The 26,553-nt window shown below is 50.1% G+C and overlaps 1 protein-coding gene across 2 annotated transcripts in view; it reads left to right on the top strand.

The window, feature by feature from the left end:
• The window catches only part of LOC120933787 (serum amyloid P-component-like), a 46,522-nt gene that overhangs the window by 5,111 nt on the left and 14,858 nt on the right, over positions 1-26,553 (top strand). For both annotated transcript variants that reach the window (XM_040347182.1, XM_040347181.1), the window contains exons 2-3: positions 5,767-5,837; positions 17,573-18,181. In XM_040347182.1, coding sequence (XP_040203116.1) covers positions 5,780-5,837; positions 17,573-18,181 — 667 coding nt within the window. In that variant the 5' untranslated portion in view covers positions 5,767-5,779. The remainder of the gene's footprint in view (positions 1-5,766; positions 5,838-17,572; positions 18,182-26,553) is intronic.

Here is a 26,553-nt window from a genome sequence, read left to right as displayed (position 1 = left end):
AACCGACGTACGCAAACAACGTAAACTGCGTACGCAGGGCTCGCGTAGGGTAGTGAATCGGCGTTAGTATGCAATTTGCATACTATACGCTGACCACTACCGGAACGCCCCCTAGCGTCCATCGCAAGAATGCAGCCTAAGATATGAGGGCATAAGAGCCTTATGCCACGCATATCTTAGGCTGCAGTCGGCGTAATGAGCTCTCTGAATCAGGAGAAGTCGTTACGCCTGCGCAAGTAAGCAATTGCGCTGCGTAACTATGGTTATGCAGATGCAATTGCTTCTTGAATCTGGGCCAGTGTTATTAGCATACATAATGAAAGGTCTTAGGAGCAGACCTAATTAGCACAGTGGACACAAAACAGTATTAGCATCACACAATGGAATGTCTAGGAGCAGACGCAATTAACACCTCAAAAGCATGTGTCCCCCCATTGAATGAAAACACTCCATTTGGAGTCAGACTTTAACAACTTGTAATATTCCAAGATATCCTGCAAAACACCACGGCGTCTCATCCAGGCCATTCATTCCATCTTCACAGGTAAAGACTTCTGTTATAGTCCACAGCTATCGCAGACACTTTGTTCACTCTATTTTTATAATGAACAATTACCTTTGTTTTCTATGGTCAAGTATTTTCTATTAATTTTCTTGTATCTTTCGATACATTATTTTTATGTTATTTACTTGTTTCATCATATTATTCTTTGTTATGTTACTGATATACTCTCTGTTTGCATAGACCATTGCCCCCTACGGGTTCCTGACGAAGCCCTCTTGGGCGAAACTAGTAGAACCGCATTACGTGGGTTGGGATGAAGATCACCTGCATCTTTATGCATTTGAAGTATCATTTTATACGCTAGTTTGAATATTCATAAATATGTATTTCAAAGTATTTAGGGCCAAATCCACAAAAGGGATACGACGGCGTAAGTGCTGTTACGCCGTCGTATCCCTGGGGCATATCCACAAAAACCTGGCGCAACTTAAAAAATCCCATTTAAGTTACACTGCCTTAAAATTTCTACCTAAGTGCCCGATCCACAAAGCACTTACCTAGAAATTTCAGGCTGTGTAACTTAAATCCGGCCGGCGCAAGGTGTTCCTATTCAAATGGGGCGAGTCCCATTTAAATGAGGCGCGCTCCCTCATGCGCGAAGTTACGTTACGCCGAGTTTTGTGGATCGCGCCGGGTAAAAAAAGTTGCGTCGGGAATTTTTTTTTTTTAAAAATTGGACAGCGTCGCTCGGCATGCATTCCTGAGAGGGAGAACTCCATGCCAATTTTCAAAGAAAAAAATGGCATGGGTTCCCCCCCCAGGAGCATACCAGGAGCCCTTAGGTCTGGTATGGGTTGTAAGGAGACCCCCCCTACGCCGAAAAATCGACGTAGGGTGTCCCCCTACAATCCATACCAGACCCGTATCCAAAGCACGCTACCCGGCCGGCCAGGAATGGGAGTGGGGACGAGCGAGCGCCCCCCCTCCTGAGCTGTACCAGGCCGCATGCCCTCAACATGGGGGGGTTGGGTGCTCTGGGGCAGGGGGGCGCACTGCGGGCCCCCCCACCCCAGAGCACCCTGTCCCCATGTTGATGAGGACAGGACCTCTTCCCGACAACCCTGGCCGTTGGTTGTCGGGGTCTGCGGGCGGGGGGCTTATCGGAATCTGGGAGTCCCCTCAAATAAGGGGGCCCCCAGATACCGGCCCCCCACCCTAAGTGAATGCATATGGGGTACATCGTACCCCTACCCATTCACCTGGAGGCAAAGTGATAGTTATTAAACACACAACACAAAGGTTTTTAAAATCATTTATTAGTCTGCTCCGGAGGCCCCCCCTGTCTTCTTTAGCTCTAATACCAGGCAGGGCTTCTTCTTCCGCTCTCCGGGGGTCTTCTCCGCTCTCCGGGGGGCTTCTTCTTCCGCTCTCCGGGGGGGGTCTTCTCCGCTCTCCGGGGGTCTTCTTCTATCTTCGCCGCTCTCCGCTCTTGACTCGGCGAACCCCGGTTCTTCTCCAGCTCTCCGGTGCCTTCTCCTTCAGCGCTGGCTGCCTGCTATCTTCGTGTGTTAGCTCAATTACTAGCAGGCAGCCAGCGCGGTCTTCTGTGACGTCATCTTCTTCTCTTCTCTTCTTCTTCCTTCTTCCGATGTTGACCCGACGCCTCTTCTCGCTGCAATGATGGAAGCGCGCCTTGCATCCCATTTATATAGGCCTCACCGTCCCATCATGCTCCGGTAGGTACCCACGTGGGTAGGCACCCACCCCTTTTCTATATAATTTTTATCAAATAAATCTTTTGCTATATGAATCTATATTGTCGTTGTGGCTCTCATGATTGAGGTTTGACCAGGCCTACGTATCCGTACACCGCACTGATGTCCATCACGCTTCCAATACAGTCCCTATACTCTTCCTGACAAAGGAAATCCCTATAAATGAATTATCGTTTCTCAGTCGCCCTATGCCCAAAAGGGGCACAGGGTGACCCTAGACCCAAAAGTCATTAGTGACGCTGGCACAGGAGTACCCCCCATCCTTCAAAAGTCTCTGGGTGTCACGGGTCATTCCGTTACAGCCCCATTCTTTGTCTACTAGGGAAATAAAGGGAGGGGGAATTAGGGAAAAAAGGGGAAAAGAGGGGGAGGAATGAAACAAGGTAACATAAGGGAAGAAGAAAAAAAAAGGGGGAGGGGGGAAATTTAAAAGGATATCAGGTACCTTTGGCCATACTGGGCCATATTCTCCTAGATTTCCCGCGGGCGGCGCGTAAGCCATTTACACTCCGCCGCCCCAACCTACAGGAGCAAGTGCTGTATTCCCCAAACACTTGCTCCGTAGTTTGGGGCGGCGGAGTGTAATTGGCCCGGCGCAGCCACGCATATCTCCAAGGGGGCGGCTTCTATTTAAATTAAGCGCCCCCCCGATTCTAACAAACTGCGCATGCGCCGGGCTTAAAATAGCCCAGTGCGCATGCTCCAGTTCTCGGCGTAAAACGTCAATGACGCCGACGTGTGCGTCATTGACGTAAAGTCGTATTCAAGAACGACTTAGGGAAACGACGTAGCCGACGGAAAAACACGACGCGGACCCGACGCCATACTTAACATGGCCTACGTGGGACTTGCGTAAACTTACCCCTCATATAGCAGGGGTAAGTTTACGCTTACAAACGACGTTAGCGACGGTTACGCGACGCGAATTCGTTCGGGAATCGGCGTATCAGGCTCATTTGCATAAACAAATGAGACCTGAACGTAAACGCCATCTGGCGGCGGCCGGCGTAATTACATTTAAGATCCTACAGTGTAAGTGACTTACACATGGCGGATCTTGGGCCAGATTCACGTAGCGCAGCGGATCTATAGATCCGCTCGTTCTACGTGAATTAAGATCCGCTCCCGCAAGTTTAGGAGGCAAGTGGCTTATTCACAAACAACTTACCTCCAAACTTGCGACGGCGGATCCTAAATCCCCCGGCGGAATTCAAATTCCGCGGCTAGGGGAGTGTACTATTTAAATCAGGCGCGTTCCCGCGCCGATTTAAATGCGCAGGCGCCGTCCGCGAATTTTCCCGGCGTGCATTGCTCCCACTGACGTCGCTAGGACGTCAGTGGTTGCGACGCTTACGTAAACGACGTCCGTCCGTATTCGAGAACGACTTACGCAAACGACGTTAACAAATTTTAATTTGACGCGGGAACGTCGGCTATACTTAACATTGGCTGCGCCTGATGAAAGCAGGGGTAAGTATACGACGGGTACGCCGCTACGGAAACGTCGTAAGAAGACTGCGTCGGGTCCGCGTACGTTCGTGAATTTGCGTATCTCGCTGATTTACATATTATTTATCGTAAATCAGCGGGAACGCCCCCGGCGCCATTTTTAAATTGAAAAAAAGATCCGACAGTGTAACACAGTGTAACACTGTCAGATCTTAGCCCTATCTATGCGTATCTGATTCTATGAATCAGGCGCATAGATAGGACCAGTGTAAGTCAGAGATACGATGGTGTATCTGGAGATATCTGTAGATAATACACCATTGTATCTCTTTGTAAATCTGGCCCCTTAAGTGTACAGGGCCAGATTCACAAAGGTTAGCGGATCTTTAGATCCGTGTAACCTATGTGTTTTAAGATCCGCCCTCGCAAGTTTGTGAGGAAAGTGTCAAATTCACAACACACTTACCTCCAAACTTGCGACGGCGGATCCTAACTCCCCCAGCGGAATTCAAATTCCGCGGCTAGGGGAGTGTCATATTTAAATCAGGCGCGCTCCCGCGCCGATTTAAATACGCATGCGCCGTCCGGGGAATTTCCCGGCGTGCATTGCTCCCACTGACGTCAATAGGACGTCAGTGGTTGCGATGTGAGCGGGACTTGCGACGCGCGTGTTCGTGAATCGGCGTACGCAAACGACGTAGGAAATTTCAAAATCGACGCGGGAACGACGGCCATACTTAACAATACTTACCCCTGCTTTTAGCAGGGGTAAGTATACGACGGGTACCGCGCTACGGAAACGACGTAAGAACACAGCGTCGGGTCCGTGTACGTTCGTGAATTTCGCGTATCTCGCTGATTTACATATTATTCAGTGTAAATCAGCGGGAACGCCCCCGGCGCCATTTTTAAATAAAAAAAAAGATCCGACAGTGTAACACAGTGTGACACTGTCGGATCTCAGCCCTATCTATGCGTAACTGATTCTATGAACCAGGCGCATAGATAGGACCAGTAAAAATCAGAGATACGATGGTGTATCTGAGATACTCCATCGTATCTCTTCTGTGAATCTGGCCCACAGTATCTATGCGAAAATGATTCATCGGGCCAGATTCACAAAGAGATACGACGGTGTATTATCTACAGATATCTCCAGATCCCCCATCGTATCTCTGACTTACACTGGTCCTATCTATGCGCCTGGTTCATAGAATCACATACGCATAGATAGGGCTAGATCTGACAGTGTTACAATGTGTTACACTGTCGGATCTTTTTTAAAAATTAAAAATGGCGCCGGGGGCGTTCCCGCTGATTTACGATAAATAATATGTAAATCAGCGAGATACGCAAATTCACGAACGTACGCGGACCCGTCGCAGTGTTCTTACGTCGTTTCCGTAGCGGTTTTCCGTCGTATACTTACCCCTTCTTTTATCAGGCGCAGCCAATGTTAAGTATAGCCGGCGTTCCCGCGTCGAATTTGAAATTTCCTACGTCGTTTGCGTACGCCGATTCACGAACACGCGCGTCGCAAGTCCCGCTCACGTCGCAACCACTGACGTCCTAGTGACGTCAGTGGGAGCAATGCACGCCGGGAAATTCCCCGGACGACGCATGCGCATTTAAATCGGCGCGGGAACGCGCCTGATTTAAATATGACACTCCCCTAGTCGTGGAATTTGAACTCCGCCGGGGGATTTAGGATCCGCCGTCGCAAGTTTGGAGGTAAGTGGTTTGTGAATTAGCCACTTGCCTCCTAAACTTGCGGGAGCGGATCTTAATTCACGTAGATCGAGCGGATCTATAGATCCGCTGCGCTACGTGAATCTGGCCCTAAGAATCACTCGCATAGATACGCGGCCCAAAAAAGAGAGATACGATGGAGTTTCCTGAGATGCTCCATCGTATCCTTACTCAGAATATGGCCCACAGTCCCATTCTTTGTCTACTAAACAAAAGATTAATTATTACTTAGCACTGATTACTATTTTATAATTTACCAGTGATTACTATTTTTTTATCATTTTATAGGTTAATCACGGAGATGGAGCTGGTTGTGGTGGTGTTGCTGTTGGTGGTCCCCGTGTCTCTTGCACAGGAAGGTAGGTGGTAGAACCTACATACAATTATTGCTAGTGGAAACCAGTGATGTGCTTTATGCTATTCAAATGCTCCTCTGCTTTTCCATCTCTTTGTTATTTAACCACTTTAGCCCCGGGCCTGTTTTTCAGAGTCGGTGTTTACGAGACAAAACCATTTTTTTTTGCTAGAAAATTACTTAAAACCCCCAAACATTATATTTTTTTTTTCTAACACCCTAGAGAATAAAATGGAAGTCATTGCAATACTTTTTGTCACACCGTATTTGCGCAGCGGTCTTACAAGCGCACTTTTTTTGGAAAAAATTCACTTTTTTAAATGAAAAAATAAGACAACAATAAATTTGGCCCAATTTTTTTATATATTGTGAAAGATAATGTTACGCCGAGTAAAATGATACCCAACATGTCACGCTTAAAAATTGCGCCCGCTCGTGGCATGGCGTCAAACTTTTACCCTTAAAAATCTTGATAGGCGACGTTTAAAAAATTCTACAGGTTGCATTTTTTGAGTTACAGAGTAGGCCTAGGGCTAGAATTATTGCTCTCGCTCTAACGATCGCGGCGATACCTCACTTGTGTGGTTTGAATACCGTTTTCATATGTCGGCGCTACTCGCGTATACGTTCGCTTCTACGCGCGAGCTCGTCGGGACGGGGCGCTTTAAAAAAATTTTTTTTTGCTTTTCGCATTTATTTTTATTTATTTTAGAATTTTTAACACTGAAAAAAAAAAAAAAAAAATACAAATTATCACTTTTATTCCTATTACAAGGAATGTAAACATCCCTTGTAATAGAAAAAAGCATGACAGGTCCTCTTATATATGAGATCTGGGGTCAAAAAGACCTCACATCTCATATTTGGGCTTAAATGCAAAAAAAAAAAAATGTTTCTTTAAGACGCTGGGCGGGACTGACGTTTTGACGTCACTTCCGCCCAGCAGAGCTATGGGGACGGGCGAAGGAGATTTTTCCTTCAGTCTCGTCCCCGCTCAGCTGCCGGATGGTCGCGATCTCCTCCGCCGCTACCGACGGCTACGGTAAGCGGCGGAGGGCGCGGGAGAGCGGTGGGAGGGGGGGGGGCCCCTCTCCCGCCACCGATAACGGCGATCTCGCGGCAAATCCGCCGCGGAGACCGCCATTATCGTTAACACGGCCGCCCACAGAAGAGATGAATATCTCGATTGTGGCAGCAGCTGCTGCTGTTACCGAGATATTCATCTCTAAAGTGCCGACGTATAACGACGGTGGGCGGTCGGCAAGTAGTTAAAGAGGTTCCACAAGGAAGATCTGAGATATTCCCACTCATTGGATGCTCTGTTCATTGAATTACAGCCCTTAGATCACCAAGTTCCATAGGGGAGGTGTGGGTCATGACCTGAGTTCAGCCCTACAGAGACAAATGGCTTGTTAAGGGTGGAACTGTCTCAGATGTCCATTTGGATCACTCAGTACTTGGTCTACAGCAGGGGTGTTCAACATTTTTGCCTGACATTCTTTGAACCATTAAAACTCAGTCTGAGTTGGGTAGATTCAGTAAGATCGCAGTAACTTTGCGGCGGCGTAGCTTAAGGAATTTAAGCTACGCCGCCGTAAGTTATCGAGGCAAGTACATGATTCACAATGTACTTGCCTGCTAAGTTACGTCGGCGTAGCCTGAATCGGCGGGCGTAAGGGCGCCTAATTCAAATGTGTTAGGGGGGGCGTGTTTAATGTTTATGAGGCTCGACCTCACGTTCTTGACGTGTTTTTTCACTGCGCATGCGCCGGGCGCCTACATTTCCCAGTGCGCATTGCGGCTAAGTACGCCGTACGGGCCTATTGATTTCGACGTGGACGTAAACGACGTAAATCCCGATTCGCGGACGACTTGCGCAAACGACGTAAAAAATTCGAACCTCGCGGCGGGAACGGCGGCCATACTTTAACATTGTTATTCCACCTCATAGGTGGAATAACTTTAGGCCGCCTAAGGCCTTACGCAAAAGGCGTAAAGCGACTGCGGCGGCCGGGCGTACGTTCGGGAATCGACGTAGAAACCCATTTACATATTCTACGCCGGCCGCAATGGAAGCGCCACCCTGCGGCCATCCGAAAAATTGCAATCTAAGATAGGACGGCGCAAGCCGTCCTATCTTAGATATGTTTAAGCGTATCTGTTTGAGCATACGCTTAAACATACGGCGGCGTAGATTCGGAGTTAGGTCGGCTTATCTACTGATAAGCCGGCCTAACTCTTTCTGAATCTACCTAAGTGTGTTCATCTGAGGACTAATACACGGCCCAACAAGAACTCTCTTGCCTTTGTGGCTGTGTGTGGTGAAGAGGTGAGCTCTGTGTGTTATTTGGATGTACTGTATCCCCCCCCATCAGACCCCACTCTTATCACAGACCCCACTCCATCACAGACCCCCCCCCATTACAGACCCCACTTCATTACAGATCCCCACTCCATCACAGATCCCCCCCATCAGACTCCACTCTTATCACAGACCCCACTCCATCACAGACCCCCCCCATTACAGACCCCACTTCATCACAGAGCCCCACTCCATCACATACCCCCCCATCAGACCCCACTCTTATCACAGACCCCACTCCATCACATACCCCCCATCAGACCCCACTCTTATCACAGACCCCACTCCATCACATACCCCCCATCAGACCCCACTCTTATCACAGACCCCACACCCCCCCATTACAGACCCCACTAAATTACAGATCCCCACTCCATCACAGATCCCCCCATCAGACCCCACTCTTATCACAGACCCCACTCCATCACAGACCCCCCCCATTACAGACCCCACTTCATCACAGATCCCCACTCCATCACAGATTCCCCCATCACAGATCCCCCAGCACAGATCCCCACTCCATCACAGATCCCCACTCCATCACAGATCCCCCCATCACAGAGGCCCCCATTACAGACTCCACTTTATCACAGACCCCCCCCCCATTACAGACCCCACTCCATCACAGACCCCTCAATACAGACCCCACTTCATCACAGATCCCTCCCAAAGCAGACCCCCACTTCATCACAGACCCACCATCACAGATCCCCACTCCATCACAGATCCCCCCATCATAGACCCCCCCAATACAGAACCCACTTCATCACAGATCCCCCCATTACAGACCCCACTTCAGCACATATCCCCCCATTACAGACCCCACTCCATCACAGACCCCCAATACAGAACTCACTCCATCACAGATCCTCCCACTCCATCATAGACCCCCAATACAGACCCCACTTCATCACAAACCCCCCAATACAGACCCCATTTCATCACAGATCCCCCCATTACAGACCCCACTTCAGCACATATCCCCCCATTACAGACCCCACTTCATCACAGACCCCCCAATACAGACCCCACTTCATCACAGACCCCCCATTACAGACCCCCCCCCAATACAGACCCCTAATACAGACCCCACTCCATCACAGGTCCCCCCACTCCATCACAGACCCCCCAATACAGATCCCCCACTACAGACCCCACTTTATCACAGACCCCCCCCAATAAGGACCCCACTCCATCACATACCCCCCCCCCCCCAATACAGACCCCACTCCATCACAGACCCCCCAATTCAGACCCCACTTCATCACAGATCCCCCTATTACAGACCCCACTTCATCACAGACCCCCCCAATACAGACCCCACTTCATCACAGACCCCCCATTACAGACCCCCCCCCCCCAATACAGACCCCTAATACAGACCCCACTCCATCACAGGTCCCCCCACTCCATCACAGACCCCCCAATACAGATCCCCCACTACAGACCCCACTTTATCACAGACCCCCCCAATAAGGACCCCACTCCATCACACCCCCCCCCCCCCCCAATACAGACCCCACTCCATCACAGACCCCCCAATTCAGACCCCACTTCATCACAGATCCCCCTATTACAGACCCCACTTCATCACAGACCCCCCAATACAGACCCCACTCCATCACAGACCCCCAATACAGAACTCACTCCATCACAGATCCTCCCACTCCATCATAGACCCCCAATACAGACCCCACTTCATCACAAACCCCCCAATACAGACCCCACTTCATCACAGATCCCCCCACTTAATCACAGATCCCCCCCACTCCATCACATATCCCCCCCACTCCACCACAGACCCCGCTTCATAGACCCCACTCCATCTCAGACCCCCCCCCCCATTTCTCCAGCATGCCCTGGTCGGTGCCATCACAAGGGGGTGGGGCTCACCCACTGACATCATCGGGTGACTCTGCCTCTTAGCTATTTAAGACATGGCAGTAGGTGGGAGCATTCGACGAGACCTGAGTTTTTCTTTCGTTCTTTCTTTTTTCGGGTCCAGCGGTGCATCGTAATTGAGGATGGATGTACATCGGGGGACATTTTTTTATTTATTTTTTACTTTTTAATAAAGGAATTGTCAAAAACTTGCGTTGTGTCTTTAATTACTTTTTACACTTGTTTGGTGAATGGGTAGGGGTACTATGTTCCCTTATACTCATTTACATAGTGGGGGGGGGGGGTGGAAACTGGATTGTTAAAGGGGGCTTCAAGAGTCTGATAAGCCCCCCACCTGGAAACACCCACAACCACTGCCCAGGGTTGTGGGGAAGGGTTCCTTGTCCCCATCAACAAGGCCCCATGTTGAGGGCATTGGGCCTGTTATAGTCTCATCGGGAGCAGCGGTCAGTGATGTGTCACTCATAGCCATGCCCCCTAATAGTTAGAAACACTCCCTAGGACACACTTTCCTAGCCCCCTTGTACAGCCCTCAAAAAATTCCACTCGCCTGCTCGCATTTTGCGTGTGGATTTTGAAAGGGGCGAGTGTAGGCTGCCTGGTAGCGGGGTGGGCGAGCACCGCCGTCGGCCCGGGTTGTATTGCCTGTGTCCCAGCGATCGTAGGGGATGAGAGGGGTGAGCTGCCACTGCCGCTTGGCTAATTAGAGCGCTGGGGAACATGACAGCTTTCTTTACAATAGCTGTGTGTTTCCCTGCTGTGCGGCACCATATACAGCCCCTCCCCCTTGTCCGGGCACTTTGATAGACAGATCACCATCCAATCCTGGGACAGTGATCTGTCTATCAAAGTTCCCCGGACAAGGGGGAGGGGCTGTATATGGCGCCGCACAGCGGGGAAACACAGCTATTGTAAAGAAAGCTGTCATGTTCCCCAGTGCTTTAATTAGCCAGGCGGCGGTGGTGGCTCTCCCCTCTCATCCCCTACAATCACTGGAACACAGGCTGAAACTGGGGGGGGGGGGGGCACAGGCTGAAACTGGGGGGGACACAGGCTGAAACTGGGGACACATGCTGAAACTGGGGACACAGGCTGAACTTGGGACACAGGTTGAACTGGGGACACAGGTTGAACTGGGGACACAGGTTGAACTGGGGACACATGCTGAACTGGGGACACAGGCTGCACTGGCGGACACGGGCTGCACTGGCGGACGCGGGCTGCACTGGCGGACACGGGTTGCACTGGCGGACACGGGCTGCACTGGCGGACACGGGTTGCACTGGCGGACACGGGTTGCACTGGCGGACACGGGCTGCACTGGCGGACACGGGCTGCATTGGCGGACACAGGCAGGCTGCATTTTTGGGTTTGGATAAAGTTGTTGTTAATATTTTTATAACTTAATTCTGCATAGAACATTTAAGTGTAATTTCATGAGATAATATATGAGGGCGTGTTTAGGGGCGGGATTAGGGGCGGGGTTGGGCGGGGCAACTGGTGACGAGTAACCCTTGAGGCCTGGCTAGTAGCTCAGGACTTGAAATTTTGAGCCCTGCCCTAGTATTTAACCCCTTCACTGCCAGTGACATTTATACAGTAATCAGTGCATTTTTATAGCTCTGATCGCTGTATAGATGTGAATGGTCCCAAAATAGTGTCAAAAGTGTCCTATATGTCCACCATAATGTTGCAGTCATGATAAAAATTGCCGCCATTACTAGTAAAAAAAAGAATAATAATAAAAATTCCATAAAACTATCCCTATTTTGTAGACACTAAAGCCAATCCATAAACGCTTGATATTGCTTTTTTTCAAAATTGTCGCTCTATTTTTGTTTATAGCGCAAAAAAAAAAAAAACGCAGAGGTGATCAAATACCACCAAAAGAAAGCTCTATTTGTGGGGGAAAAAAGGACGCCAATTTTGTTTGGGAGCCACGACCGTGCAATTGTCCGTTAAAGGGACGCTGTGCTGAATTACCAAAAGTGGCCCGGTCATTTGGCAGCCAAATGGTCCGGGGCTGAAGTGGTTAACAACCAGCTAGCTTCACACAGAGGCCCATATTCTTAAAGAAGTTCCGCCGGCGTATATGGAGACGCACGGCGTAAGTGTAAAGATGCGCCGTCCTATCTATGCGCCGCAGTCACAGAACCAGATCCGCCAGAAACAAGGCTGCTCCCGTCCGTCCTAACTCGTTTAAGTTTACGCTGCGTAGGCGCATATTTCCGCTGATGGCATCCTACGCGGCCATAGAATTAGTATTCAAATATGCAAATGATGTACATAAGCAGATTCCCGAACCTACGCGCGATCGGCGTAGGCTACGCGCTGTGCGCGTAAGACGAATGGCCGGCCTAAAGTTACCCCTCATAAAGCTTGGTTAACTTTGCTCCAGACCTGAGTAAGTCAGCTTGAAAGCAAATACAGCAGCACCATCCCGGACGAGCTGAGCAACCACACTTATAGGACAACACATTTGTATGCCAACATGCCAGGGGCAGGCGAGGTCTTAGCACTACTAGTGTATGCAGAGGAAGAGGCGCGTAGAAGGAGGAGGGCACGTAGGAGGGCACGGGAGAGGGTATACCCACAGCGCATTAGCCTCTTTGGCATGGCTGATGTGGAGGTGTATCGGCGTTTCAGATTCAGCCCTGATGCCATCCTGGAAATTACCAGAGCCCTGCAGGATGACATCACCAGCCCAACACACCGCTCACATGCAGTGCAGCCACTGGTGAAGGTCCTGGCAACATTGCATTTCCTGGCCACTGGTTCTTTTCAAAGAACAAGTGGAGACGTGATTGGGATATCACAAACCAGCATGAGCAGATGTGTGCACCAGGTTATCCCCGCAATCCTAAGACGCATGTCCCACCACATCATCAGACCCACCCAGGAGGTCCAGCGGCTGAAGGTAATGCGTGATTTCTGCGAAATTGCTGGATTCCCACGCACCATCGGGGCCATTGATTGCACCCATGTGGCAATACATGCCCCCCATGAGACACAGCACATTTATGTGAATAGGAAGCACTGGCATTCCATCAATGTCCAGGTGATCGTGGATGCCCATGGCCTCATATGGCACGTCCGTGCCAAACACCCAGGATCCAGCCATGACAGCTTCATCTACCGTCAAAGCGACATCCCAAGACAATTTGAAGAGAACGTGTATGGGGACAGCTGGCTGGTTGGTGAGTGACATGGGTGTCAGGTATGACTGTCCCCCCCCATGATGCAGACATCACGAGGGGCACATGCATGACTAACATCCTCCTGTCTTTTCCCTTCCAGGTGACTCGGCATATGCACTGGGACCTCATCTAATGACCCCATTCCGGAACCCACAAACCCCAGGAGAGGAAAACTACAATGCTGCACACATACGCACCTGTGCAGTGGTGGAGCGCACCTTTGGCCTCCTGAAATCCCGTTTCCGATGCCTGGATAAGTCTGGTGGTACCCTGCTGTATTCCCCAAACTTCGTGTGCCAGATCATCCTTGCATGTTGCGTGCTGCACAACTTTGCAGTGAGAAAGGGCCTGGAGATTGATCTACGTGATGACCTGACCCCACAACCAGACATTACCCCCTTAACCGAGGGTACTCCGTCTTCTGAGGGATCAGCAATCAGATGTCTAGTGGAACGAATCTTTGAACGTTAAAAATACACATTAATCATTGCACAATAAGAATGCACGCATGCACACCACTGTGATTCCTAGCACACACACCCCACATGCACATCCCATTGGATTAGACCGAAGTACACCGCACGGTACTAAGGAGCAGCAACGCCGCGTCAAGGCCCCAATGATGTTGCTGTCCATTCATACACCTTTCACACGGACCTGGGGAGAACTTATCCCCAGTGACCGAGGGTGACACCCCTTACTGGCAGGAGTGTCACCCCCCCACATTCACACACCATTCACACTGTACTATGCACTACTTTGTGCAGCACCCAAAAAAAATAAACTCTTAATCAGAGCATAAATAATAAGAAAGCTCTTAATCAGAGCATAAATAATAAAATAAACTCTTAATCAGAGCACAAATCTGAAAATAAAATATCACTGGCCCCGGCGCGGACTGCGCCTGGGGCCCAGGTTCCTGGCCCTCACTTGCCTGGGGGAGCCTCATTTGGGGGTAGAGGAGCATCCCCAGGTGCCTCCCTGGCTGGCTGGCTGCCCTCTAGAGCCACTGCTATGCGGGTGAGCAGGGCCTCCTGGCAAGCAGTCTGGGCCTGAACAGCCTTCCGCAGGCACCTGACCTCCCCCACAAGTTCGGCTGTGGTGTTATGCAGCTCACCCAGGCTGGTAATTGTGGCTGCAGAGTTTCCTGCCACATCCTGTAGAGCATCGGGCACTACTTCAGAGGAGGACAGGCTGTTATTCAGCTGCCTCAATACCTCCACAATGTCCCCCATATGGCGGCTCTGCTGGTCCTGCTGCCTGGCCAGCTTTTCCTGCAGGACTCCTGCCAAACCCCTTGTCCTGTGGGTCGCCTTCCTGGGGACAGGAGTGGCTGGGGCACTTGAAAAGGGGGAGGGCCGTGAGGGGCTGGTGATGAGGGGGATGTGACGGGAGGGGCTGGAGAGGGTGTTGGAAGACCCTGAGGGGCTGGACATGCGGTGTTGTTGTGATGGTCCGGGCACCTCATGCGACTCCTCTAAAAATAAAAACACCTCCTGCTCGCTCTGGACCACCTCCTCTTCATTGCCCACCACCTCCTCATGGGCAATCTCCTCCTCAACCACCTCCTGCGCGGAGGACTGCCCACTCCCCTCCAACAAAGCCTGTTGGCTTCCCAGGGGGTCAGCCACTGAAGCAGGCTGCTGGGGGGATGGTGTTGGACGGACACTGCCAGCAGTAGACAGGCCAGCTCCCTCCTGCACACCTGTGTATGACACAAAAAATTCACATGTTGGTGGACCCACACACTTGTCACATGTCCCCCCCCCCAAACATGCTACACACCAGATAGAAGATAAAACACACTTACCTGTCCTCATGGGCGGCTCACTGGAGTCATGGCCCTCCAGGCCCTCCACCTGCTCCCTCCGCAGCCAGCGGGCTATCACTTCCTCCTCCTCTGTAAGCCAGATCGGACAGGGTGGCCCACCTCCAGTGCCCCTGGCATGTTTAGCAATGGTGGCCATTTTATTTCGGACCACACCCCGCAGGTCATTCATTTTCTTTATTATGTCCTGGGGGGTCCTCACCTCATGGCCAAGGGCATTGACCTGTGCCGCCACTCTTTTTAAAATCTCCTCCTTTTTAATTTTGCTCGTGCTGCCACTATCAGCACCATGGAACCTGGCATCAAAACGCTCCATTGCTGAGACAACAAATGCCCTCTCAGCATGGCTGAAGTTTTTTTTTTCTTCTGTCTTTCCTTGGGCCTGGCATAGCAGCAAAGTGTAAACTCCAAAAAACAGGAAATCCAAGGGAGTCACTTTGCACTAGCTGGGCGCATGTGCTGAGGCTTTTATACACTGGGCCGGCCCAACTCAGCAGGGATTTACGCCTATTGTCATTGTGCGCATGCGCAGAGGGCGGGGCACGTCCGGCGCATGCGCCGTTCGGTCTGGACATCATTTGCATGGGGTCACGGATCATTATAATGCTTCACGCCCACATCCCTCCTACCGTCACTTGCGCCTACTTACGCCGACACATTTAAGTTACGCGAGCGCAGCGTAGGACGCATGTGGTCCGGGAATATGGTCCGGCTCTCGCCAAGTTAAGCTGGCGGTCCGCATCGGAGATCCGCTACGCCAGATTAAAAATGCGCCAATCTACGAGAATATGGGCCAGAATTTGAATTGCCGATCATTATTCAACCGATCAAAATTTAAATCGTTCCAAAAATTTGGAATTTGTTCGAAAACAAAAAAACAAAACTAACTTCAACAAATTTTCACAAAATGTGTTACTATTTCATTTGGAGATTTGGACACATCCGAATCTCTGAATAACCCAAAATTTGTCCCAATTTACATCCGGACCAAAACGAATTGCACATGTCTAGTATCCGATGTGGATACTTACCCTGAACTGTTCTGATACCTGATAGTGTTAGGGCTTCTATACAGTGGAACATCGGATTGCGAGTAACGCGCTTCACAATACAAGTGATGAATTTTTTTAAATCCTAACTCGGTTTGCCAGTCTTGTTTCGCAAAACGAGCAGGATTCAAGCCAAAGCGGTGGGCAGTACCACGTTTGGCCTGAGGTGGGGGGCGCGGGAGCCGAACTGCGCCGTTCGGAGCAGTTTGGAAATGATCGGTAAGACTCAGAAATACGCCATTCCCAAGCCTTTCCGATGTTGCCGAGGTCAGCCAAGCTGTCCTCAGGCCTTTTTGTGTGTTACCGAGGCTCTCTGGCACCCTCCCACCTATGGCTGCATGCGGTATTTCCATTGACTTCAATGGGGAATCTCGCTTTGATATGCGAGTACTTTGGATTATGAGCATTCTCCTGGAATGGATTATGCTCGTTATCCGAGGTTCAATTGTACTTTTACAACTGAAATCATCAGTTGGAGGACCATAGGCTAACTGAGAAGATAAAAAATGTAAAAAAAATATATATATGTACATGATCTTCCTGATATACAGTATATGGCCCAGATTCACGTAGATCGGCGCATCTTTGCGGCGGCGTAACATATCCGATTTACGTGCAAGTGCTGTATTCTCAAAGCACTTGCTCCATAAGCTGCGGCGGCGTAGCCTAAATCGGCCGGCGTAAGCCCGCCTAATTCAAATTTGGATCAGGGGGGCGTGTTTTATGTAAATGTACTGTGACCCGACGTGATTGACGTTTTTCACGAACGACGCATGCGCCGTCCGTGGAAATCTCCCAGTGTGCATTGCTCCTAATACGCCACAAGGACGTATTGGTTTTGACGTGGACGTAAATTACGTCCAGCCCCATTCACGGACGAGTTACGCAAACGGCGCAAAATTTTCAAATTTCGACGCGGGAACGACGGCCATACTTAACATTGTTACGCCGCACTTATGCCACCATATAGCAGGGGCAACTATATGCCGGGAAAAGCCTAACGTAAACGTCGTAACTTTACTGCGTCGGTCGGGCATACGTTTGGGAATTCGCGTATATAGCTGATTTACATATTTCGACACGTAAATTAGCTTACACGCCCCTAGCGCTCAGTGGAAAAATGCAGTTACGATCCGACGGCGTAACAGACTTACGCCTGTTGGATCCAAGGGAAATCTATGCGTAACTGATTCTAAGAATCAGGCGCATAGATACGACGGCGCGTCTCAGAGATACGACGGCGTATCTGGAGATACGCCGTCGTATCTCTTTTGAGAATCTGGGCCTATGAGTATATCTATTTTTCTTTTCTATCACCTATAAATAAATTCTGAGTTTTTTGTTCATCATCTAAAGCTTTGATCCGTACCAGTAATGAGTTTTGTCTGTTTCCTTCCCTAGACTTGGAAGGTAAAATGTTCGTCTTCCCCAAAGAAACCGACACGGCTCATGTCACTCTAAGACCTACAATTACAAAGCCATTGCAGGAAGTCAGCGTCTGTCTAAGTTCCTACAGTGAACTTTCACGCGGCTATTGTCTATTGTCTGCTGCGACTTCAAAAAGCTCTGATGCTTTACTAATCATGTTCTACCCTTCAAGTCGCTATAATGTATTTGTGAATAATATAGATCAAGGAGGCAATTTTTACTCGACAGACTCTGAGACTCAGGACTGGAGGCACACCTGTGTGACCTGGGACTCCGACACTGGGTTGGTCCAACTTTGGGTCAATGGACAGCTCTACCCCGGAGGAGTCTCCAGTAAAGGATCTTCTATAGAAACTGCAATCAGCCTAATTCTGGGACAGGACCAAGACTCTTTTGGTGGAGGATTTGATGCTTATCAGTCATTGGTTGGTGACATAAGTGACGTCCACATGTGGGATTATGTCCTGACTGCAGAAGACATTCGGAAAGTCACCTCTGGTGATCTCCATGGAAATATTCTTAGTTGGAAGTCTCTACTCTATGAAATGAAAGGAGAAGTTCTTGTCCAGCCTAAAAATTTGCGTAAGTCTGTCATCTTATCTTTGTACTCTTTGTTAATTATTTCATAGCATTTTGTTGTGTATAGGGCTGTGTAGCCGCACACTGATCAGGATGCCCATGCTGACCCGTGTCCACAGCCAAAAGTGCCTACAATGGGCATGTGAACCTCAGAACTGGACCACAGAGCAATGGAAGAAGGAGGCCTGGTCTGATGAATCCACAAATGGTTTGAGCAATACAACAAGTTCAAGATGATGACTTGGCCTCCAAATTCCTCAGATTGCAATACAATTGAGCATCTGCGGTACGTGCTATAAAAGCAAGTGACACGCACCGTGGAGGTAAGCCTGACGTGCAGAGGGAGACCTCTCGTACAGCCCTGGCTCCGGAGTCACTGGAGTTGGGACAGTGACCGTAGGAGCGCAGTGAGGTATGAGTGCCTGCAGGGTTCTCTAGGCTGGAGATGATGACAGCTGGCAGAGACTGGAAACAGCTTGGATGCTGTGGATACAGGTCAGCGGGTGCAGGTGCACTGAGGAGCAGCAGATGCAGGCGCATGCAGAAGCAAGACAGCAGGCAGGAACAAGGTCAGACTAGCCAGGTAATACACAGAGGATCAGTCAGGCAGTAGCGGCAGGCAAGGGATGGTCAGAGTCCAGGCTGGGTCAATATCTGAGGTTCAGACAGACAGGTAAACAAAAGCAGGGTCAAGGAAAGCAAAAGGTCAGGACTGGAGAAAGCAGCAGGGTCAGGAATCCGGGTCAGAATAGATTTCAGATGCAGGTTCAAGATCAGATTTACAGGTAAAGCTGCAGATCAAACAGCAAGGGACGGATGCAGCGGGAGCCCATTTTAAAGGTCACTGGGCGACAAAGCAGCGTCACAGTGCGCGCGTGCACAAACTCCACGGTCTGCGCATGCGCATTGGCAAACGGCTATTCGCTGCTAGACGCCTGTTAGCTGGGATGCACCTGAGTAGGGATGAGCTTCGTGTTCGAGTCGAACTCACGTTTGACTCGAACATCGTATGTTCGACAGTTTGTCGAAATACGAACATTACGGGATACGGCGTAGATCCGACAGGTGTAAGTCACTTACACCGTCGGATCTTAGATGTAATTTGACGCTGGCCGCTAGGTGGCGTTTACGTTCAGTTCTCATTTGACTATGCAAATGAGCCTGATACGCCGATTCCCGAACGAATTTGTGCCGCGTAGTCGTCATTTACGTTGTTTCCGTAAGCTTAAGGTTACCCCTGCTATATGAGGGGTAACCTTACACCAGTCCGCCGTATGCCATGTTAAGTATGGCGTCGGGTCAGCGTCGTCTTTTTCCGTCGGTTACGTCGTTTTACTAAGTCGTCCGCGAATACGACTTTACGTCAATGACGCTCACGTCGGCGTCATTGACGTTTTTCATCGTGAGCTGGAGCATGCGCACTGGGCTATTTTTCCGCCCGGCACATGCGCAGTTCGATCGGCGCGGGGGCAAATTACGGAGCAAGTGCTTGGAGAATACGGCACTTGCTCCAGTAAGTTGTGGCGGCGTAATGTAAATGACATACGTTACGCCGCCGGAATTCTATGTGAATCTGGCCCAGTGTCATTTTTTCTAAGTAAATAGAGCAGGCAGGCTAGTCAGTTAAAGTTACAGGCCCGGATTCACAAAGGACTTACGACAGGGTATCTCCATGTGCGCCATCGTAAGTCCGAATGTGCGCCGTCGTATCTATGCGGCTCATTCTTAGAATCAGTTACGCATAGATTTGGCCAAGATACGAGCGGCGTAAGTCTCCTACGCCGTCGTATCTTGGGGTGCATATTTACGCTGGCCGCTAGGTGGCGCTTCCGTTTTTTCCACGTCAAATATGTAAATGAGCTAGATACGCCGATTCACGAATGTACGTGCGCCCGGCGTATCAAGATACGTCGTTTACGTAATGCGTCTGACCGGCGTAAAGTTACCCCTCATAAAGCAGGGGTAAGTCATGTTAGGTATGGACGTCGGAAACGTCCGAACAGCGTTGTATTTTACATCGTTTGCGTAAGTCGTCCGTGAATGGGGCTGGGCGTAGGTTACGTTCACGTCGACTAAGCATTGAGCGGGCGTAATTTACTTTAAAAATTCGACGTGATACTGAGCATGCGCACGCATGCGCCGTTCGTTAAGCGCGTCATTTACGTGGGGTCACGAAATCATTTACATACAACACGCCCCCTACCAGCCTAGTTTGAATTAGGCGGGCTTACGCTGACCCATTTACACTACGCCGCCGTAACTTAGAGCGCAAGTTCTTTCTGAATACGGGACCTGCCGCTCTAAGTTACGTCGGCATAGTGTATCTGAGATACGCTACGCCCGCCTAAAGATAGGCGCTTCTTTGTGAATCTGGCCCACAGTGTGTAGAGGATGGGCCAGATTCAGGTAGGGAGCGCGTAACTCTGTGCGGGCGTAGCGTATCCTACTTAAGCTACACCTCCGCAACTTTGACAGGCAAGTGCATTATTCACAAAGCACTTGCTCCGTAAGTTGCGGCGGCGTAGCGTAAATTGGCCAGCGTAAGCCCGCCTAATTCAAATGTGTAAGATGTGGGCGTGTTTTATGTAAAATCATCGTGACCCCGCGTAAATTACGCTTTTTATGAACGGCGCATGCGCCGTCTGTGAACGTATCCCAGTGCGCATGCTCCAAATTACCCCACAAATAGTCAATGCTTTCGACGTGAACGTAAATTACGCACAGCCCTATTCGCGAACGACTTACGCAAATGATGTAATCGACGGAATATTTGACGCGGCCAGCGTAAATATGCAGTTAAGATACGACGGCGTAGGAGACTTAAGCCAGTCGTATCTTAACAATATGTAAGCGTATCTCAGCTTGAGAATACGCTTAAATATGCGACGGCGGGGATTCGGACTTAAGACGGCGTATCTACTGATACGCCCGTCGTAAGTCTACCTGAATCTGGCCCGATATATATGCATTCCAGGTGTTCTACATATATTTATACACTGTATAGTTTAGCTAGATCAGCTCTTCCTAATTTACTGGCAGGCAGGTGATTGTGCTAGCTGCAGTATTCTCACGTGGTTTATGGCCTGTGTCCTCTGCAGTGTGCACCATAAAGCTCTGTGGTGTGTACTGCCTTTGTCCTCTGCAGTCTGCGCATAAAGCTACTTGGTGTGTACTGCCCGTGTCCTCTGCAGATTGCACCTAAAGCTACGTAGTGTGTACTGCCTTTGTCCTCTGCCGTTTGCACCTAAAGCTACTTGGTGTGTACTGCCCGTGTCCTCTGCAGTTTGCACCTAAAGCTACGAGGTGTGTGTACTGCCTTTGCCATTAGTATGTCTGGAAGGACAACAAGGAGAGGCAGAGAGGCACAAGGGCAAGCAGGCTCTGCGTCTAAAGGCAACAGTGCTGGTCGTGGACACGGTGCATCCTCATCAGCACGTGGCCGTGGGACACACTCGTCCTTTTTTTCGGCAGCTGGCCGTGTTGACCTGCAACATGCCGAAGACTTGGTAGAGTGGATGACCAAGTCGTCCTTATCCTCCCCATCCTCTCTCACCCAGGATCAGGGTACTTTGTCTGGAAAAGCAGCGGCCAAGGCGTCCTCTTCTCTCTGCTCAATGGCATCAGTCACTCAATCCCTAGCCCCACCATGTCCTCCTGAGGAGTCCCCCGAACTGTTTGAACACAGTGTTGGGTACATTCTGCATGAGGATGCACAGCGTTTTGAAGGCTCCGATGATGGTACACAGCTAGAGGAAGGCAGTAACGTGAGCCCAGAGAGAGGGGGTGCCCAAGAAGGACAGCAATCTGACAGTCATGTTCCCCCAACTGCAGCATACTGCCAGGTTTTCTACAGTGATGAGGAGGGCGGGGGTGATGAGGTCACTGACTCTACGTGGGTGCCTGATAGGAGAGAGGAGGAGGAAGCACAGGCACATCTCCAACGAGGCAGGATGCCCTCCAGTGGCCAGCTTAAGGGCAGCACACCGACTGCATCACAATGCAGAGCTACACATGTGCAGGGCGCTGCTGTGTCTCAGCATTATTCCAAAAGTTCTTTGGTGTGGGCCTTTTTTGAGACTAGTGCATCAGATCGCACCGCTGCTATTTGCAACATATGTCTCAAGCATATCTCGCATGGCCAAAACATCCCCCGCTTGGGCACCACATGCTTGACCAGACATATGTCGACCTGCCATGCAGTTCGTTGGCAAGCATACCTCAAAGACCCACACCAAAGAACAAAGCAGACCTCCCCTTGCCCCTCATTAGCTGGGATCTCCAACCCCACTATACATCTCAGTCCTCTCTGAAGCCTGCACTGATAGGACTGAAGGTGTAGAATTAGGTGTGTCACAGCCTAGTACATGCAGGCAATCTACTATCGGTACACCGATGGCAGATTGTACGAGGCAAATTTCCCTGCCCCAGCTGCTGCAGCGCCAAAAAAAGTACGCTCCCAGCCATCCACATGCCCAGCGGTTGAATGCTAGCTTAGCTAAATTGCTAGCACTTCAACTGCTGCCTTTTCAGTTGGTAGATTTTGCCCCCTTCCGTGAGTTTGTGGAATGTGTGGTAACTCAGTGGCAAGTTCCCAAACACCACTTTTTCTCACGGAAGGTAATTCCAGCTCTCTACCGGCATGTGGAAGGCAATGTCCATGCCTCGCTGGACAGGGCGGTCAGTGGTAAGGTGCATATTACTGCTGACTCATGGTCCAGCAGGCATGGACAGGGACGTTACCTATCTTTCACGGCCCATTGGGTGACTCTGCTGGCAGCTGGGAAGGACGCAGAACAAGGTACAGTAGTGTTGGAGGTTGTTTCGCCATCACGCCTCCAAAATGCTACTACTGATTGTGACACACCTCTCTCCTCCACCCCCTCCTCTTCTTCTTCCTCTGTGGCCTCTTCCTGTGCTGATGTGTCCTCGGAACCAGCGGTGCTCTGTAGGCGTTCAAGGGGTTACGCAGGTACGCAGGCAATGAGATGCCATGCGGTGCTTGAGCTGGTGTGCTTGGGGGACAGGAGCCACACTGGGCCAGAGGTTCTGTCAGCTCTGCAGGGGCAGGTTCAGAGGTGGTTGACGCCATGCCAGCTTAAGCCAGGAATGGTGGTTTGTGACAATGGCACCAACCTCTCTCCGCCCTGTGACAGGGACAACTGACCCATGTGCCCTGTTTTGCTCATGTCCTTAACTTGGTGGTGCAGCGGTTCTTGGGCAGGTACCCGGGCTTACAGGATGTCCTGAAGCAGGCCAGGAAAGTCTGTGTGCATTTCTGATGGTCATATAATGCCTGTGCTTGGCTGGCAGAACTCCAAAGGGAATACAACCTGCCCAAGAACCACCTAATCTGTGACATGCCCACCAGATGGAACTCTAGGTTGGCCATGCTGCAGCGGCTGCACATGCAGCAGAGGGCCATCAATGAGCATCTGTGCCAATATGGCAGCAGAACTGGGTCAGGGGAGCTTGTTTTTTTTCCCCACGCCAGTGGGCCATGATCAGGGATGCATGCACTGTCCTGTCACCATTTGAGGAGGCCACGAGGATGGTGAGCAGTGACAGTGCATGCATCAGTGAGACTGTCCCTCTTATTCACATGTTGGATCACACGCTGCATGGAATAATGGACCGTGCCCTTGAGGCAGAACAGAGGGAGGAAGAGGAGGACTTCCCTACCTCTCAAGGCCCCCTTTATCCAGACAGTGTTCCTGCTTGCCTGCCTATCGCACAGGAAGAGGAGGAGGATTGTGTCAGCATGGAGGTGGAGCCTAGCACTCAGCATCAGCAGCAGTCTTCAAGGGATCAATTAAAGTCCCAAGGAAACCATGGACTTTTACGTGGCTGGGATGAGGTGGCTGCGGATCATGACGTCCTCAGTGACCCAGAGGACTTTGCACCAAATGCGTCAGCAAACCTATGTTGTATGGCCTCCCTGATCCTGCAAAGCCTGCGGAAGGATCCTCGCATTTGTGATATCAAGGAGAGGGATCATTACTGGCTGGCAACTCTCCTTGATCCACGTTACAAGAATAAGGTTGCAGACCTTCTCTTGCCGGCGTAGAGGGAGCAGAAGATGAAACACCTTCGGGAGGCCTTGCAGAAAGATCTGTGCAACGCGTTCCCAGAGACTGGGAGGTTACAAAATCCTGGTCCTGGACAACGTAGGCTTCGGTCAGTCACAGAAGGAGCAGAAGGTGGCCATCTGACCAATGCTTTCAGACAATTTTTTAGTCCGCAGCCCCAAGGTATGACTGGTTCCAGCAACCATCGCCAGAGTCTGTTTTACATGGTGTGCGAATACCTAGGGGCAAGATCAGCCTTGGACACCTTTCCCACCGAAAATCCTCTGGCTTACTGGGTCTTGAGGATGGATCACTGGCCAGAGCTTGCACAGTACGCAATTGAGCTACTGGCTTGTCCTGCATCCAGCGTTCTTTCAGAACGCACATTCAGTGCTGCTGGAGGCTTTGTAACCGATCACAGGGTGCACCTCTCCACCGACTCCGTCGATCGACTGACCTTCATAAAAATGAATCAGGCTTGGATCACCACCAGCTACCAAGCACCTGATGCTGATGTAACTGAATACATTTTTTTTAAATGTCAGATCCCTTCAAGACTGCCTATGCTGATGCTGAGTGACTATCCTGTTATGCTAAGTGACTATCCTTTTCCTCCTCAATGATCATGCTGATAGCTTGTAAGAACATTTTTGGTTCTGGGCACCGCCACCAGTGGCTAATGCCCAATTTTTCTGCTCCTGTTTAACAGGGGCGTGTAATTACACTTTTTGATGCAATACTTTGCAGCGGGCTCATTCCTGTGCTCCACCTAGAGTTTATGTGAGGGGTTGCAGTGTTGTGGCACCAGCACCACCACCACCACCAACAAAGGCCCAATTTTTCTGCCCCTGTTCAACAGGGGCATGTAATTACAATTCTTGATCTAACATTTCTCATCAGGACCCATTCCTGTGCCCACTATGAGTAACTGTGAGGGCTTACAGTGTTGTAGCACCAGCACCACCATCAACAAAGGTCCAATTTTCTGCCCATGTTCAACAGGAGCATGCAATTACAATTCTTGATCTAATTTTTCACAGCAGGGCCCATTCATGTGCCCACCAAGAGTAACTGTGAGGGCTTACAGAGTTGTGGCACCAGCGCCAGCACCAAAGGCCCAATTTTTCTACCACTGTTCAACAATGGCATGCATGAACTTGATATAAGAGTTCACACAGCAGGGCGTTCCAGCGCCCACCAAGACTAACTGTGAGGGCTTACAGTGTTGTGGACCGTTTTCAGCGGACTGTCCGTCCGTGTGTACAAGGCCTAAGAGGTGTCTCCTGTCCACTGATGCTTTATCACCAATCCTTGTTTCACTAAAAAAAAAAAAATTCTAAAAATCTTTTGTCATTGGGACAGAAAGTGAGGTGCAATCTTCTGAACAGATGCACACAGACAGCAAAACAAATGTTACAGGGGTGATAACCCTTCTCTAAGTTTTCAGAAAAGCTTAAAAAAAGATTTTATGGCTGGAGCTACACTTACTTCCAGACCTGCTCCTGTACATATACGTCGGCATTTTAAAGATGGATATCTCGGTAACGGCAGCAGCTGCTGCCACAACCGAGGTATCCATCTTTAATGCCAACAGTCCTGTACACGATAACGGCGGTCTTCGCGGCAGATTCGCCGCAAGATCGCCGTTACCGGTGGCGGTGGGCCCCCCCTCCCGCCGCTCTCCCGTGCCCTCCGCCGCTTACCATAGCCGTCGGTATCGGCGGAGGCGATCGGGACTGTTCGGCAAGTGACTGGGGTTGCGAGTGAGGGAAAAATGTCCTTCACCCGTCCCCATAGCTCCAGGGCCGGACTGGGAGTAAAAAACAGCCCTGGAAAACATTTCATACCAGCCCCATAGCATTATTATACCAGCCTAACATCATAACGTCATTATTTTTTTGTTCATAAAAGAGAAAACCATACATTTTAAAGAAACATTTAAAGAGCGTATTATATAAAGATAAGACAGATATGAAAGCACATAGGGCTAGGGAGATTATATATATAATGTTACACAGAGGAACCTCGGATTACGAGCATAATCCGTTCCAGGAGAATGCTCGTAATCCAAAGTGTTCACATATCAAAGTCAGTTTCCCCATTGAAGTTAATGGAAACGAAAATAATTTGTTCCGCATTGACTTCAATTGCATGCAATACCGCATGTGGCCAGAGGTGGGGGGCGCCAGAGAGCATCGGAGACACTCGGAAATGTCACTTGCCACTTGTCACCAGATTCAGCATGTCACTTGCCATCCGTCCCCTGCCACCAGATTTAGTGTGTCACTTGCCACCCATCCCGTCACCAGA

This window comes from Rana temporaria, chromosome 3 (assembly GCF_905171775.1).
Source record: "Rana temporaria chromosome 3, aRanTem1.1, whole genome shotgun sequence".
Taxonomy (NCBI): domain Eukaryota; kingdom Metazoa; phylum Chordata; class Amphibia; order Anura; family Ranidae; genus Rana; species Rana temporaria.
This window is presented reverse-complemented; position numbering and strand designations above follow the sequence as displayed.